General features: G+C 36.6%; 1 protein-coding gene across 1 annotated transcript in view; it reads right to left on the bottom strand.

Annotated features, from left to right (window-relative positions):
• Window positions 1–4,536: 4,536 nt before the first annotated feature.
• Window positions 4,537–14,638, bottom strand: part of LIPI (lipase I) — a 60,575-nt gene continuing 50,473 nt past the window's right edge. Inside the window, exons 10-11 of the mRNA XM_032877988.1 lie at window positions 12,096–12,272; window positions 4,537–4,624 (exon numbers count right to left, since the gene is read on the bottom strand). Coding sequence (XP_032733879.1) covers window positions 4,537–4,624; window positions 12,096–12,272 — 265 coding nt within the window. The remainder of the gene's footprint in view (window positions 4,625–12,095; window positions 12,273–14,638) is intronic.

Here is a 14,638-nt window from a genome sequence, read left to right as displayed (position 1 = left end):
TTCTTTTTTGGAATATGCCTTCTTCTCCAGTGACTTCCGGTGACTTCCTGTTCACACGTCCATCCACTAACTTGTCCTCAAACATTTGCCTAATGCCTGTTACAGACTCAACAGACAATAAACAATGAACATATCTTTCCAGTATTGTCAATTAATTAAAGGCTTTCCTTTTGCTCATTTACTCCCCGTGGTCACTGAAGGTAATAAAAGTATCTAACTTACAGGGCATTTTTAAGTACTAAGTGAAATAGTGCGAATCAAGGACTTAAAACAGACTGGTGGGGCACCTGACTGCCTCAGGCGGTAAAGCATGTGACTCTTAACCTTGTGATCATGGTAAAGCATGTGACTCTTGACCTTGTGATCTTAAGTTCAAGCCCTACCTTGGGCTTGGAGCTTACTATCAATCAATCAATCAATAAGTCAATCACAGACTGGTTCATAGTAAATATGCATTGTGTATTTGCTATTAATATTATAATAACATCAAAAAACAGCATTAATACATAGGCCATAAATGTTATGGCCCACTATTTACCCTAAAGATACAAATGTAGTGATCCGAAGGGGCATGTGCACCAAACATTGATAGCAGCAATGTCCACAATAGACAAACTATGGAAAGAACCTAGATGTCCATCAACAGATGAATGGATAAAGAAGATGTGGTATATATATATCTATACACACACACACACACACACACTGGAATACTATGCAGCCATCAAAAGAAACAAAATCTTGCCATTTGCAATGATGTGGATGGAACTAGAGGGTATTATGCTGGGCAAAATAAGTGGATCAGAGAAAGGCAATTATCATATGATCTCTCTGATATGGGGGATTTGAGAGGCAGGGTGGGGGGGTTGTGGGAGGTAGAGGAAAAAAATGAAACAAGTTGGGATTGGGAGGGAGACAAACCATTAAGAGACTCTTAATCTCACAAAACAAACTGAGGGTTGCTGGGGGGTGGGGGGTAGGGAGAGGGCTGCTGGATAATGGACATTGGGGAGGGTATATGCTATGGTGAGTGCTGTGAAATGTATAAGACTGATGATTCACAGACCTGTACCCCTGGGGCAAATAATACATTATATGTTAATAAAAATAATTTTTTAAAAATATAAAAAATGTTATGACCCACAACAACAATTTTATGAATATAACTAATTAAAATATTCTTATAATTGTACCTTGTCTATTGTGGCCACACATACACACAATTTAAACAATTATCCAGTACATCAGAATGGTTTTACAGCTTATAAATGATGCAATTTGGGTTTTTTTAAGTGTATAGTTTATTAAACAAAATCTAGGATTATACTTGCTTGTCATTTCAGTCAACTATTGTGGGAACCAAGGTATAACATGTTGGTTTACTGGTGATTTTTTTTTTTTTAAGATTTTATTTATTTATTTGACAGAGAGATCACAAGTAGGCAGAGAGGCAGGCAGAGAGAGAGGAGTATTTTTTTAAATATAAAGCTTATTATGCCATGGAAACACAAAACAGGCAAATCAGTAAAACAGTAATACAATATTTAATTAGAAAAATCCTAAAATCAGCCTAAAAATAATAAAGCTATGTGGTTGAGAGGACTTTGAAAGACAAAGTTAAGTCTGATTCTGTGATGCATGCCGAGTAGGCATTCTGAAAGATAGAGAATCTAAACATCTCACCTTCCTGCTTCCTTTACTATCTATTCCAGAACAGTGTGTCGTTAAAGCAGCCTGGCATAACGTATTTTGGGCATAATAATCTGTGTGTACCTCTTGTTGTCTCAGGTAATTGTTGTTGAAACTTGTGCCTCATTATGATCCTCCAAACAAGTGCATTTTACCCCCTTTTATTTTTGATCTATGATTTCCACAAATTAAAAAATATGATTAAAATATTGTTTGAAGACTATGAACTTGAAGTTAGAGGAGTCAAAGCCTTCTTCTTTTATCTTCTTTTATCTCAAAAAAAGAGGGGGGGAAGAATTAGGATTCTCGAGAAGTTACTGCAATCTGGAAACTTCTAAACATTTTGCAAGTTTATGTCTTCAAGTTATCCTTGGAAGATCTTATGGCAAGGAAGTTTTATTATGAGGGTTGCAGGACCCATTAATATGCTATAAGTATCCCAATTACCTAGAGACCCTAAGCAACCAGGAACACTGGAACAGAATTTCTGCTCCTCATAATGTATCTATAGTGCATTTTATTTAATTTTAAATGTCATTAATATCACAAAATGAGACTCATAAGTTGCTGGGGCTATCTGGAAAAATAATTAGAGGGGATTAGAAAAGTGAAATTGCATGAGGGTTTGTGGTTTTGTTTAAGAATGTGGGAATCTGCGGGTGCCTGGGTGGCTCAGTGGGTTAAAGCCGCTGCCTTCGGCTCAGGTCATGATCCCAGGGTCCTGGGATCGAGCCCTGCATTGGGCTCTCTGCTCAGCGGGGAGCCTGCTTCCCTTCCTCTCTCTCTGCATACTTGTGATCTCTGTCTGTCAAATAAATAAAATCTTTAAAAAAAAAAAAAAAAAAAAGAACGTGGGAAGTTTGTGAGCAAATGCTTACCTGACAGAGTAGAGAGCGGGGGTCTCTGCAGACTTGAGTCGAGGCCCGTGGAGTGAAGGCTAGAACAGACACTGAAGGAACTGTGGTCAAGGACTGTAGGACAGTCTGGGGTACAGGCTGCACTAATCGGATCCCTAGACAAAAAAGTGAGGAAACTTCTACTTATTTCTGTCTGGAACACACATCTAATACTTCAAGGGTCTTCACACAATGGCCCCAATTGGCCATCAAAAGACTTAGGAGGTTAAAGTCATCGTTGTGGAACTGAGTCATGGCAGTCATTGTAGACTGAACTGTGCCCCCCCCCCATTCATATACTGAAGCCCTAACCCCCAGTACCTCAGAATGTGACTATAATTGGAGATGGGGATCTTTAAAGAAGTGACTAAATTAAAATTGAGTCCATTGGGGTGGGCTCTCGCCCAATCTGACTGGTGACTTTATAGGAAGAGGAAATTTAGATACATGAAAGAGACACCATGCACAGACAAAAGGCCATGCATGTAGGATACAGCAAGAAGGTAGCCTCTGCAAGTCAAGGAGAAAGGCCATCGAAGAAAGCAAGCCTACTGACACCTTGATCTTAGACTTAAGGCCTCCAGAACTATGAGAAAATAAATTTATGTTGTTTAAGTCACACTTTCAGTAGTATTTCATTATGGAAGCCCTGCAAACTAATACGGCAGGAAGTCAAAAGCAGAGAGACTGTGGCTGTAATGGACAGACTGCTTTAGAAACATACATGAAACAAACCTTGGGAGTATTCAGACTCAGGTGAGAGAGAGCTGAGACCCAGGAATCCTTCAATTTCTTCATCAGTGGAAGTAGCAAGGCCAACCTCACGGGGTCTTTTAAGGATTAAATGAATTGATATATATATGTGTGTTAATAAACTGTGTAGAAAGACAGTGAGTGATTTATGGGTTAGCTATCAGTATTTTTATTATTATCATTACAGGCAGACACTAGTCAAAATATTGACTCAATCATCATAAAAATTCTTAGATTGACTGAGACATGGTGAGGTAAGATTAGCCACTCAAGTTCACACCACCATTAAGTGGACCCAAGATCTGACCTTAAGCCAAATAGATCAAATGGAGCACTAAACAGAAGTTATATTTATGTTCACAAGATTTACATTAACCCAAGTGACTTCTCCCAAGTGACAAATTTACAATTAAAAGCATACGGTGCCTGGGTGGCTCAGCTGGTTAGGCGACTGCCTTCTGCTTAGTCATAATCCTGGAGTCCCTGGATCCAGTCCTGCATCAAGCTCCCAGCTCCATGGGGAGTCTGCTTCTCCCTCTGACCTTCTCCCCTCTCATGTTCTCCCTTGCTTTCTCTCTCAACTAACTAAATAAAATCTTTTAAATAAATAAATATATATATATATATATATATATATATATTCACTTATTTTACTACTGCAGTCTGAGATGTAGAGAATAATACTATTTAGACAGTACTGAAGCAACACGTTTCTCTTTTTTTCTAAAAACATAGTATCTGTTAATAATAAGTAATTATGGGAAATACTCAATGACAAACATTTGAGGTAAACAGCAATAAACAGCTTTTGGAATACATTCAGAATGTGAGGCACCTGAGTGGCTTAGATGGTCAATCATCTGACTCTTGATTTTGGTTGAGGTCATGGCTCAGGGTTATGGGATCAAGCCCCGGCTCTGCACTCAGTAGGAGTCGCTTGCCCCTCCCCTGCCCCTCCCTCTGCTTGAGCTAAACCTCTCTAAAAAAAATAGATAAAATCTTTAAAAAAAAAAAAAAGAATATATTCAGAATGTTTTATTATATGCACTTTAATAGTTTCCTATATTTTTTTATTTTAAAACTTTTTTCAGGAAGTAGAAATATCTGAATCCCAGATTGATCTAAAAGAATGCATTGATCCCATTTACAAGTTCTTTAATTCACAAACAAGTTTTTATATTCGACGGAAGAGAGCATTTTATATTTCCTTTGATGAGCATGTGCGTAGATTGAGAAATACTTCCACATTTTCATCAAGTACAAAATTGTATTTGCAAAGTGGTGGTCTATGGAGAGAGAAAAAGAGAGAAAAAAAATTAGTAAAAACTGGCAAAGTTTAAATTTTTTCCTCATAAATGGTAGGATATTCAATACCTGCGATTGATTAGTTTTCCAAATGCAGGGACAAACCTATGGCCTCGTTTCCATTCCATCTCATTTGGCTATACAGGGATGAAGTAGACACAATATTTAGGAGAAAGAAAAAACTCTCTGTGTTTCCATTTCTCCTCTCCTTGATGCATCATTGAGATATTTACTTTATATGGAAGACATTTTTGGATACTGAAATAGCTGAAGCCTGAACTCAACACTTAGTGGCTGGGCCATTTTTTCTATCACGACAGGCACCATTAAAGAATGGGGCTTAATTGCATACACAGATTTTCTAATAATCTAATCAGTCCTCTTTTCCACCTACTAAAGTGGAGATGATAATCAGTAAAGAATTCTATATCTTGGAGAGATTGTGTATTTAGCATTTGAAGACTTCTGAAAAGTCAAGTCACTATGATGAATCAAGCATCTTGTCTAGTTTTTATCTTCCTATTAATGTCTTTCAAAGAATCTTAAAAACCTTCTTAAAATCCATAAAAAGGTAATCAAGTAGGATAAGAAAAGATTGGTTAAAGTTCAGGAAAGGAGCTAAAGAAAAAAAATGGTTGAAATAAGTGGAAATTTCCTATGTGAGCAACAGCAACTTAGTCAAGGAAAAGGGGCAATTCAGCTTCACGAGTGCTGACGGCTCCCGTTACTTGACAAATGCATTGCTCTATTTCAAGATGTACATTGTTCCCAGGCTCCTTCTAGCTTGGTTAGGACATCACCAGACAAGTTTTTTAAATATTCAACAGCATTTGGGGTGCCTGGGTGACTCAGTGGGTTACAGGTCATGATCCCAGGGTCCTGGGATCGAGCCCCACATCGGGCTCTTTGCTTGGCAGGGAGCCTGCTTCCCTTCCTCTCTCTCTGCCTGCCTCTCTGCCTCCTTGTGATCTCTGTTTGTAAAATAAATGGATAAAATCTTTAAAAAAGAAAAAATATATTCAACAGCATTTTTAGGTTAAGTTATTCAATTTTTAAATAACTCAATTTTCTATATTTGCTAATGTGTTTAAAAGTAATAAAATATAGACATTCAGTTTTTATTATAAACATGGATACAGTATCTTCCGTTTGAAATAATAAAGGCACCTTATATATTAGTTAAAAATTAATAAAAAATAAAAATAAACAAAAAAGGAGTAAAAAATATGTTAATAAAAAAAGAATAAGGCATCTTGAAGTTTGAATTTTAATACTGTAACAATAAGTGTAAAATGGTAATACTTCAATCTTGTAAGAGTTCTAGGTGTCAGCAAAAGTAGCTTTTTGTTGTTATCAAAGATCATCAACCTTCTTTCTTTATTAAGAAGTGTGAGAAAGACTTCACCAGTTTTCCAAACAAATGTATATATACTTATGTCAATTCTTTATCTATCCTGCTAGATCCCTTAATCACTGAATGTGCCTTCAGTGTTCTGGATCTCCCTGATCCGCCTCATTTTTCAGTTGTCACAGTAGGACAAGTGTGTCATTAGACTTCTTAATAGGTAAATTATCTCAGCCTTAATCATCATATTCACATATTTACAATATAACATCAAGATGAGTGTGATTTTATTTTTTTTTCCACAAGAAAAGCTCACAACCTCATTTCCATTAAGATATGTTCAATCAGTAATATAATAAATGCATATTTTTGAATTAAATATTCCATATTTTACAAAGTCTTTACAAGCATTACAAGACAGTTTAGGCAGGTTTACAATGCCTACCCAAAGTTCACTTTCACCAAAATGTGTGAGAAATTAATTTTCTTGATTTTTACATTGAGAAAAACCTATCTACTTCCTCTGCCATGGCTCTAAGTTTGACATCATTAATTCTATGTTATGTTATTCTATAGTTCCTTCTCAACAACCCATAAAAAATTTTATGAAGTATAATTTAAAAGAATACTTGTGTTTTCATGTTCAACTACCATGCGAAGATTATTGTGTTTTTTTTTTTACTTTCAAAAGGGCACAGAATATTGCATTTCTAATGCTTCACTTACAACAAACCAGTGAAATGAATACATTACTTTGATAAAGTATCTAAAATAATAAAAGAAACCTGTGACAAAACACTCCAAAATTCAAACATAATTCATTTATTTTATTTTAATCCATGAATTATTCCAAATAATAAGACATATATAAACCTATTTGAAAAAAGTCCCCAGGGCTTTTGTACAATATATCACCACATCCAAGCTTATAATACTGTTTTTAAAAAGTTACTTAAGGGCGCCTAGGTGGCTCAGTTGGTTAAGCGACTGCCCTCGGCTCAGGTCATGATCCCCGGGTCCTGGGATCGAGCCCTGCATCAGGCTCCCTGCTCAGTGGAGAGCCTGCTTCTCCCTCTCCCTCTGCCTGCTACTCTGCCTATTTGTGATCTCTGTCTGTCAGATAAATAAATAAAAATCTTTAAAAAATAAACAAAAGAAATAAAAGGAAAAAAAATAAAATAAAAGCACAATGTCTAAACACCTATTAGTTTGGGGAAAATAAAAATAAAAACCGAACAACAAAAACACCGGGGAAGGTGCAGTCTTTGATGATGCGGGAGAAGCAAGAGAACTCTGCTAAGTGCCAGTGGGAACGCAAAATGTACAGTCACTTTGGAAAACAGTCTGGCAGTTTCCTCTGAAGTTAAACATACACTTACAGTATGACCCAGCTATTTCACTTCTAGGTATTTATCAAGAGAAATGAAAACTTATGTTCACATGAAAACCTACATGCAAATATTTATGTTGGCTTTATCCATAGATAGCTATCAAAAACTGTGAACAAACCATATGTCTTCAAACTGGTGAGTGGATAAACAAACTTTGGTATATACATACAATGGAATGCTATTCATCAATAGCATTCCATTGGTATAAGCAACAAAATGCATAAACTTTGAATGTCCGAAGCTAAGTGGAAAAAGCCACGCTCAAAAAGGCACATGCTATCATGATTCCTTTTTACATAATGTTCTGGAAAAGGCAAAAATAGAGATAGTGGTTGCTAGGGACCAGGAATGGGGTTAAGGGCACCTGGGTGGCTCAGTGGTTTAAGCCTCTGCCTTTGGCTCTGGTCGTGATCTCAAGGTCCTGGGATCGAGTCCCACATCGGGCTCTCTGCTCAGCGGAGAGCTTGCTTCTTCCCCTCTCTCTCTGCCTGCCTCTCTGCCTACTTGTGATCTCTCTCTCTGTGTGTCAAATAAATAAAATCTTAAAAAAAAAAAAAAAGAAAGAAAAGAAGGGGGTTAGCTCAAGACAGTTTTTGTCATTGATGGAAATGTCCTGTATCTTGAACATGATGGTCATTACATGACTCCATGAATGTATCCAAACTCATAGAACCATATACCAAAAAGAGTATATTTTACCGTTCACTCAAGTTTCAAAAAGTAGCTTTAGTCCAACTTCTCTCAGGAAGTCATCCCAAGTCTCCTGCACTGTGAATATATATTCCTCTCAGTCCCTAAGTTCAAAGGCCCCGCTCTACTGGAAATGCCCTGAAGGGGAATTTTGTTGTAGCATCAGAGTTTATTATACAGAGATCCTTACTGGTTGACTGCATACACAGCTTATCTGGACCATAAGGATCACATTTTTAAAACTCACATTCCCAATAATTTGGCAGTGCTAATTCTCATTAATTGCACATTATCTGTGCGGACAGATCTAAATAGGAAAAGCAGCTAAACAGTTACAGTAATTACCTAGGTAATTAAACTTAAAGCATACATTTCATCCAAGCATCTGTTAGCATCCCCAGCCAGGAGGGAATGTTGAGTTTTCTAACCACCCACAAAATGTATTTTTGGTTCCCCAACCCCCACCCTGAGTAGAAACAACTGCATCTAAATTTTATAAATTTAGTAAATTTTCATTGCTTACCCACTGTTAAGATTTTACATAAAAATTGAAATTACATGCATGCTTATTTTTCCTCTATAGCATATTCCAATTACTTTACCCTATTTTTTTAACCTATTAACCAATGAGTAAATTGGGTACAATAGCTGTCTATGCAAAAATGATTAAGAAGACAGGGAGTCACATATAATGGTGGATACATCTGTCTGCCTTTTTCCCCTTTCCTTTCCCCTTGTAATAAGGGACTTAAAAAGGAGAAAGTAACCACTGTCTGTAGACTCATCACCAACCTATATCAAAGTGTGAACACTGTGCTGGGGTAGAAGATTTGAAAATATTCCTCCTCCTTGATGTTCCTTCTATAAATATAGTACAAGGAAACTGTTAACCTGCCAATAGTTTTCTATGTATCGAGAGTCAATATTCATGATAAGCACGCATTGGGGGGAAGAAAAAGCACCAAAATGCCTAACAATAAAGGAAAGACTAATTTGAATATCCCACAAAAGATGGAATATAATGGCTGCCATTAATTTATATTTTGGAAGAAAAAAATGCTTCTAATCAGGTCCACGGTATTGCGCAGCTCCAAGCACATTACGTTCACCCCGTTATCTATGCGAACAGTGATGCCCGCAGCTCAAACTGCACGATTCTGCATAGAAACCTGGCTTGTCATTTAATGTAAATAATTAGATTCACGATTCACTTGTCACATGTGTGATGATAAGTAAGCCTGACAAAATATTAACAGATAGCTCCTGCTTGTAGCATTACATTTGAATTAAATTTTCCAAATACTCCACAATGGGAATAAATCACTATATTAATTAGTGGGAAAAATGTTTATTCCTATCAAAATAACAGCAACTAGAAGAAAAGAAAACAACAACATCAAAAACCAAGAAAAGTCTGGCTTCAAATCACTGCAAAGGCACTTCTCAGCTGAGCAAACTTGGACATGTTATAGAAAGCCTCTCAGTTTCTGTTCCCTCACTAATAAAAAGAAGAAAAAAATTAGCTCAGAGAGGTGTTGCAAACGTTGCAAAAGCAGTGTCTGGGATGTGGTAAATCTTAACCAGTAATGTGGTAAATCTTAACACACTTAACCAGTATTATTCATCTTGAAAATGGCTTACTAAATGTTGAAACTATTCAACTAAATGCAACACTAAATAACTAGGGAAGTTAAAATAAATCAGGCAAAATATTAGATTATGGCTATCCATAACAATAAATATAACCTCTTCAAAAACCTAACTTACCCCAAAATCGTTTGAAGTATCCAGATCTTGAAAAATCTGAATTTGAGTGACCCAGCTTACCTATTCATTTATTGCTTTCATTCACAGGTTAACTGCATCAGCCAATCAAAATTATCTTGAGTTTTGTTGTTGTTGTTGTTGTTAAATCAATATATAACTACAGTAAGATAAATTACAAGCCAATCCATTTTTAATTAATGTTTTGCCTGTTTTATCGAAATATTTTCAGCCTTTCTATAGTGTCCTGTTATTTTTTTCACCTTAGAGGTCATATTATCTTCTCTGGTAATACTGCTTTTAACATTCTTCATCCTACTCTCCGTGTATAAACTCTGATTGAATTTGATCCCATCTTGTCACAGAGTAAGCATAAATCAAAGGACTTACTTCCCTGGCCAATCAGAAGAATCTACTTCCCTGACCACAGTGTGAGGTTCAAAGGCATGTACTTGCCCAGTCAAAGTCAGTGACATGCGAAGAGACTATAAAAACTCTTTTCCCACCCATCCTCATGGGATTTGAGTTTGGAATCAAGCAGCAGCCAAGTTGGTATTATAAAGACTGAGGATAAAGCAATGTGAATGGCAAAGCCAAGAGCTAGCACAGAAATGCACTTGGTCCTTTGAATGCAGCTAAGCCAGGAGCCATTATCATCTTCTTCTTCTTTTTTAAGATTTTATTTATTTACTTGAGAGAGTGAGTGAGAGAGAGAGAACATGAGCAGGGACAGAGGGAGAGGGAGAAGCAGGCTCCCCTGCTGAGGGAGGGCTCAATTCCAGGACCCTGGGATCATGACCTGAGCAAATGCAGACGCTTAGTGACTGCACCACCCAGGTGCCCCCCCACCAATTCTCCTCTTTTGATAGAGATCTCATCTAAATGCATATTCTTATCATTTATTAATTTTATTCTCCAAAAATTCTTATTTAGTATGGGCAACATTCATAGAAAGGTAATTAAGGAATCAAATATATAAATACAGAAACATAAAGAGAAATAAAAAGAAAGCTCTGCGGTGAACCAAAAAACAGCGATTTCTAGCAATCCGCAAACCCGTGGCTATTGGCTCTCAGTTGACTCTCGTGATTGGAACAAATCACATGTCACATATCCAAATAGACAGATGGTCAACTCATTAAAGAGGTCTTAGTGGTTCTTAGTGCTTTCACAGAGGTGTTTGTGTGGGAATATGAATTCTGCCATGGTGAACACATACATCAATATCGCGGGGACAAGGATAGTAGGAAAACCTCTTCAGTTATGAGAACGCAGAACTAAGAAAAGCATATTAAATAGACATATAAATACTGCTGAATTCTATCATCTTCAAAAAAAAATCAAGTTATGATGTGGAATGGAGATATTTGTGATATAACAGACAAACAAAGACATCTGATCGTAAAATTAAGGTATAGAGTCAGATTTTCCTCATGCTGTTATCGTATATATGCTAGAGCGTTACTTTTGCCAATATACTCCTAGGATTGAATTTCCAGTGATATATAGAATCTTAGATACAACAGATGAAAACAGACTTTTTTCCTCTTCCCAAATAAAAATAAATTTAAGAGAAAGAAAAAAATCATTGAAAGTCATGATGACTTCTATCTTCTATGACATATGCCTCCTTATACAGTTTTTAGCCATTGAGCCCCATGCAAAAATTGTATAAAAGGAATCTCAACCACTCTGTAAATATATATGTATACATAAGAAATTATTGATCAACTTCTGAGGAAGACATCTGTCTCATTTTTTTTTTCATTTTTAATGGTGTCTAGTGCAATGATTGTGTTTTTTCTTGGCTTAGGTAATGTGATTCCAAACTAAGTTTCATTCAAACTAATTTTCACTTTTAAAAAAGGGCATTTTACACCTTTTAGATATTCTAATATATCTAATTTAGATATTCTAATATTTATGTGAAATATAACCTGAAATACACAATAAACAGATATTTGAATATGTAAACTTTTAAAACATTTCTTAGCATACCAATATTTTCAAGCTTAAAAGATTATACAGTGAGGGGCGCCTGGGTGGCTCAGTGGGTTAAAGTCTCTGCCTTGGGCTCAGGTCATGATCTCAGGGTCCTGGGATCAAGCCCCGCATCGGGCTCTCTGCTCAGCAGGGAGCCTTGCTTCCCTCTCTCTATGCCTGCCTCTCTGCCTACATGTAACCTCTCTCTCTGTGTCAAATAAATAAAATCTTAAAAAAAAAAAAAGATTATACAAAGAAATCAAAATTTAGTTTTCTTACCTTTCTGGATGCGTAAGTGATTGTAACATGATACGCTGGATGTTGTAACCACCTGGGAGACATTGCAAATTTGTGTTCTGAAAATATGTCAAACTCATGCTTGAAATATTTACAACATCATTTAAAAATCGAGCAAGAATCTTGACTTCTTGGAGATCATTAAACGATGTGCTCTCCCTAAAGAGAGAATTTAATATGTTCAGCATATCAATAAAATATAATTTAACTCTAAAGTCAATGTCATATTAACAATGCAAGATAGAAAGAATAATTTAAAGGAAAAAGGCCAAACAGTATTTGTTAAAGTATTTGATAAAATAATTTAAAATATGACCCAGCAATCTCACTACTAGGTATTTACCCAAAAGATACAAACATAGTGATCTGAAGGGGCACCTGCACGCCAATGTTTATAGCAGCAATGTCCACAATAGCCAAACTATGGAAAAAGCCCAGATGTCCATCAACAGATGAATGGATAAAGATGTGATATTATATATATATATATATATATGTGTGTATGTGTGTGTGTTTATATACACACAAAAAAACCCAGAATATTACTCAGCCATTAAAAAAATTAAATCTCACTTTTTGCAATGACACAGATAGAACTAGAGGGTACTATGCTAAGTGAAATAAGTCTATCACAGAAAGACAATTATCATGTGATTTCACTCATATATGGAATCTAAGAAACAAAACAAAGGATCATAGGGGAAAGGAGGGGGAAAATAAAATAAGACAAAATCATAGAGGGAGATAAACCATAGAGACTCTTAACTACTGGAAACAAACTGAGGGTTGCTCAGGGTGGGTGGTAGGAGGATGGGGTAATTGGGTGATGGGCATTAAGGAGGGCATGTGATGTAATGAGCACTGGGTGTTATATGCAACTGATGAATCACTGAACTCTACCTCTGAAACTAGTCATACACTGATTAATTAATTTAATTAATTAATTGAATTTAAATAAAACAAACTTTAAAAAACTAATTTAAAATAAGTTAAAACAAAATAAAATAAAAATATACACACCTCCATACAAAATTATTCAGGGATACTTTCTGAGAAAACAATGGGACATCTTATCTTTCTGACTTGGTGTCTAGATTGTACATTTAAGATTAAAGAAGTTCCCTTATGCTTCTTTTTTTAGACACCTCAACAACTATCATAGTTCCCTGAGTGGGCTGGATACTCAAAATAACAATTTTTCGTTCTTCTGTGCCATTTTACCAAATATTTGTGCATTAAAGGAATAATTATAAAAGCCTCAGATTCAAAAGGAAAAAAATAAAGGTAGAATTAAGTAAGTATATTTTTCTGAGCATTTACAGTGCACCCAGAACTGTAATAAAGTTTGACATACTTGACCTTATTTTAACAACTCCCTTTATTAGGTACTATTAGTATTGCCATAACAGATGAGAAAACTAAGTATCAGAGCATACAAGAGCCTTTCCTAAGCTAGTGACTGCAAAGCTAGAATGCAAACACAGTCATGTCAACGTTCTTCAACACTCTACTCAAATCGCTCATCTTTGTGTGCCAGGAGCATTGCCTGGAGTCAGTTAGATCAGTATGGATCTGCTTAACTAAAAAGAGAACTCCAAAGAAGAAGGAAATGGAGGAGGAGAAGTGGAAGGAAGAGGAGGAAGAAAGAAAAGGAAGGAGAGTGAGAGGAAGGGGGAAGCAAGGGAAGAAGTCAGAAGAGAAGAAAAAGGAAGAGGAGAGAAAGAAATTAAAAAAAGAAAAACCTATTGTACTGGGACACCTGGCGGTTCAGTCAGTTATGCCTTTGACTCTTGATTTTGGTTCAGGTCGTGATCTCAGGGTCGCAGGATCAAGCCCTATGTGGGGCTCCACACTCAGCGTGGAGTCTGCCGAGATTCTCTCCTCTCCCTCTCCCTTTCCCTCTCCCCCTGCTTGCATTCTGTCCCTCTCTCTCAAATAAATAAATCTTCAAAAACAAACAAACAAAAAAACCTGTTGTATTAATTTCCTCCTTTAAGGCAACAATGATTTGTTGAACAAAGGCAACAACCACACGTAGAACACATGAAGAACGTGTCCAGTTCTTGTGCCATCTTACGTTTTTCCCCACCTTTTCCTCCTCTTGATTCTTCAGAACAACTAAGCCCAAAAAAAGGTTGTCATCACACTCCTCAAAGCCCGTCTCTACTCCCTGTAGGCACTGTTATTACCTCCTCTTTCACGGAATAGAACATCAGTGATCCTCTAATTTCTATCCACGACCTTATCTGGATTTCTCAGCGATACTTCCAAGTCAACGTGTCCAGATGGCAATGTGCTAACTTTCCCTACAATTTCACACTCACTTTAACGACTTCGAATACCAACTGTTTGCTCAGGACCACCAGATCTCTGCCTCTGGCTGAACTCGGTCTGCTGAGATCCAGACATACACATGTACTGCTATATTCACCATGTCTACTTGGATATCTCAAGGATGTCTGCAGCTCAGTAGGTTCAAATCTAAATGACATCTTCCCCAACAACCCTCCCCACCAAGAAACAAA

Source organism: Lontra canadensis, unplaced genomic scaffold (assembly GCF_010015895.1).
Source record: "Lontra canadensis isolate GAN:19392208 unplaced genomic scaffold, GSC_riverotter_1.0 scaffold62, whole genome shotgun sequence".
NCBI classification, from domain to species: Eukaryota; Metazoa; Chordata; class Mammalia; order Carnivora; family Mustelidae; genus Lontra; species Lontra canadensis.
This window is presented reverse-complemented; position numbering and strand designations above follow the sequence as displayed.